Source organism: Haemaphysalis longicornis, unplaced genomic scaffold (assembly GCF_048455015.1).
Source record: "Haemaphysalis longicornis isolate Haplotype H1 unplaced genomic scaffold, Haemaphysalis longicornis Haplotype H1 scaffold_3, whole genome shotgun sequence".
NCBI classification, from domain to species: Eukaryota; Metazoa; Arthropoda; class Arachnida; order Ixodida; family Ixodidae; genus Haemaphysalis; species Haemaphysalis longicornis.
The window spans coordinates 55584032-55587393 of record NW_027526335.1 but is presented as its reverse complement, the minus strand read 5'-3'; the positions used below and the strand labels follow the sequence as shown (position 1 = coordinate 55587393).

General features: G+C 48.4%; 1 protein-coding gene across 1 annotated transcript; it reads right to left on the bottom strand.

Annotated features, from left to right (window-relative positions):
• Window positions 1-330: 330 nt before the first annotated feature.
• LOC144174460 (uncharacterized) lies at window positions 331-2132 on the bottom strand. Its single transcript, XM_077703179.1, has 3 exons — window positions 803-2132; window positions 648-734; window positions 331-586 (listed from the first exon to the last, which is right to left on the bottom strand). The coding sequence occupies exons 1-3, from the start codon at window positions 991-993 to the stop codon at window positions 331-333; spliced, it is 534 nt and encodes a 177-aa protein (XP_077559305.1). The 5' UTR covers window positions 994-2132.
• Window positions 2133-3362: the final 1230 nt, after the last annotated feature.

Here is a 3362-nt window from a genome sequence, read left to right as displayed (position 1 = left end):
TGGAAGAAGTAGGCAACAGCGAAGAAAGTGGCGTAGTTGTCGACCGCAGTGTGGCGGGCTACAGCGAGTGCCTGCGCAAAAAAATTGCTGAAGAGCAGTGCTGAAGCGCAGTTCGTTTGTATCTACATTTTGTAATTTCATTTGTGCCATTAAGAACATTACTTGCTTCCCATTGCATTTCAAATGCTGCAGTGAAGATTGTGTGATGTTACTTGATTGCGAGATAAAAGGATTAAGACGCCGGGACCTGTATTGCGACCCTGACTACTCAATTTGTCACCTTGGTGTAGTCATAACACACATACCCAAGTTTCAGTTTTTTCAGCCTTTTTATTGGCTGCAGCCAGCAGCTACTTTTTCCACGGCAGTGACCAGGCGGTCCAATAATGCCATTTTTTTTTCGAAGCGGTCTGCCCGCTCCTTTTTTGCCTCTTTAAATTCCAGAAGCATTGCTGCCACAGTGGAGCCGTTGCTTTTTCTTTTCTTCCCTGCGGCGCTCCTGCCTTCTCCAGGTGCTGCAGCTGATGCAGGGCTGGCCGGTGGCTCCTCACAGCTGCTGCTGTTCTCGTCTGAGTCTTGAGGCTGGCTAAAAACAAAAACGCAGTATTAGGAGGAATGAAGAACTGAAATCCAAGGGAGGCAGTCACCTGCTGGTTTTTTCAATGGTTGTACCAGGCCTCAAGACGACCGTGGGGTTTATGTGATGCTCTTTTTCAAGCACGTCGCTGAGTTCACTAAGAAGAAAAAAGGATTAGTTCAAGAGCACCTGTCAGTGCATGCAATGGTCAGCAACAGCACTTACTCTTCGTACTCGCAGACAACTCGTGCTGCACCACTTGACCCATTATTTGCCTTGGTCTTCTTGTAAGCCCGCTCTAAACTTTTCCACTTGTTCTGCACTTGTAGCGCAGTTACCTCCGTGGAAAACTCTGCCGAGAGCTGCTCTGCCATTCTCTGCCACATGGCCTTTTTTGTCCTGTAGGGAGACGTCATGGATTACAACGTGGTCAATTCCAGCACATTAAAAGCAATGTATGCTAACAAAGGCCTAAGCAAACAAGGGTCAAATTTATTTCTTACAATTTAGCAATTCACTGACAAGGTAAATAAAACTTGCCGAAATCCGCCCTTGGTGCCCACCAAAGGATTAAATTCTTTGTACTTCGCGATCACGAACCGGGTCCTCCGGCCGTTCCAAAGATCGGCCTCAGGTGATCCGGGGCGCCCATCCACCTGTGCGGCGCCGAGCCCTTCAGGCAGTTCGCCCGCAGGTGGAGCATCGGGCATGAGGGGCGAAGCGTCTCGGGCGCTCAGTGCCTCACGGAACACCAGTGTTATCACCGTCCCATCTGCGGCAGAAAATAATAACGCATTGAGTTTGCACATGGCCGTAGCCGTGGCTGACGTTAAAACCATAAATGCACACGCGTGTTGTTGTTATTGTAATTATTTGCTACAGCAGCCTTTGTTGCTCGTTTTCCTTTCACGGTGCCAGTTGCTGTTTCCGCGGACTTCGTTTTCCGAGGAGCAGCGCGTAAAAATTTCATATTCACATGCGAACAGCACGTGGGAACAAAATTCACACCGTGCACTGAAATAACAATTTCTGCAACTTAACGAGGTCGTACAGCTGCAGTAACAGGAATTTCGGAGAGAAAGAGAACAAACTTTTCTTTTCCGCAGGACCTAAGTCCAGGTCCTAATTTGCAAGTTCAATTCACCGGAATTCGGAGGTTGAAAACGATGGCGCTGACCACGTGCGTCCAAAAGTAAACATACCAGGCATCCTGTAGGCGAAACCGTCGCCAAGCGGCACTCGCTTTCCACCTTCGCCGATGAGGGGGGTAAGCGGAGTCTGAATTCCATTAACTGGAATAACCAGCGTGCGCAAGTCGTCCGCTGAAGACATCGTCTGCTGGTGGTCCGCTTTGCGGTTGTCAACAACAAAGTCCTTGCACCAACGCGGCACCACCGTCTGAGCGGGTGCAGCAAATTCAAGAACCAGCGCTGCACCTTTCGTGAACTTTTTGAAACGAACGGCTGGGTGCAGGGGGCGCTAGGCTGCACCGCTGAAACGAATGGCAGGGTGCGGCACCGCCTGAACTGGTTCTCGTGGTGCAGCCGAAACGAATAGACCCTTTTTTGTTTTTTGATGTCTAGTTGGCGCATGCGCAGTAGTGCTCGTCCACCGTTCCTGAACGTCAGGTGAGCTACGCCGCTGCGACATTCCACAATAAAACACAATAAAAACAACGTACTCTACTCTCGCTACCAGACCACTGCTCAGTGGTGATCTCTGCGCCCTCAAGCGTATTTTTTTTCTTTCTTTTTATTTTTTGTCTTTCCCGTGATGGCGGATTTGTTGTAGCGTATGTGCGGTCGTCGCTTTTCAGCAGCGGCGGGTTAAACAACGGATCGCCAGCGATGCGACATGGTGAGTGTAATGAGTACATACGACCAGTTTGTTACGATTCAATGCTTCTAATACCTCTACTAGACCTCTACGCTTCCTTCTTTGCTGTCCCGCCCTAAACTGTTGTCGCGAGGTTTCACACTCGATCATTGTAAATTTACCGCAGCATCTAATGACTGTTGGAATCCGTTGGCATTAGCTGTTAATAGTGCCAGTCTTTGGTGTTTCGCAGACGAGCTGGTTGCTCACCCTGAATGCAAACGAATGAAAACGCAGCACGGAATCCGTTGGCATTAGCTGTTAATAGTGCCAGTCTTTGGTGTTTCGCAGACGAGCTGGTTGCTCAACCTGAATGCAAACGAATGAAAACGCAGCACACATTAGGCAGGTAGGAAGCCAGCGACGCGGATGAGACAACTGGCTGCCTTGGTATTTAATTACAGCAAAATGTTTGCACCAAGAAAATTGATGAGCTATAGCGATCGCCATCCATCACGTTAAAACCACATTCTCGCAATCTGTGTTCCTTAACTGAAAGGTACAAACGTTGCTTTGTACATTGTTCACGACGCTGTTTCGTCTCACTTTCTCTCGCAGCTTTTTTCAGTCTCTCGCAGGGCATATTGTCGCGGCATTAGTTTAGTATGCACTCGTACGGCTAAAGTCAAGCCTACGGATTTTCACGCGATGAAAGACTTCGCAACCCCTTTGGCTCTTACTCGGAAATAATGCTGGGGCGTTGCTATACCCACCAGCACACAATAAAACAGAGTACAGTGCACGTGCCACACACTTGTCTATAACAGCGAGTTCATCTTCATTGAACTACCTCTGAAAACGGCGGAAACAAGCTTTTACAAAAACTGTAAGGCCAAAAGTGGTGGGTAAGATTTAAGAACGCCATGCCATAGTAGTTGCTCTTTCTTTATAGAAGTATGACAGTTGTGTT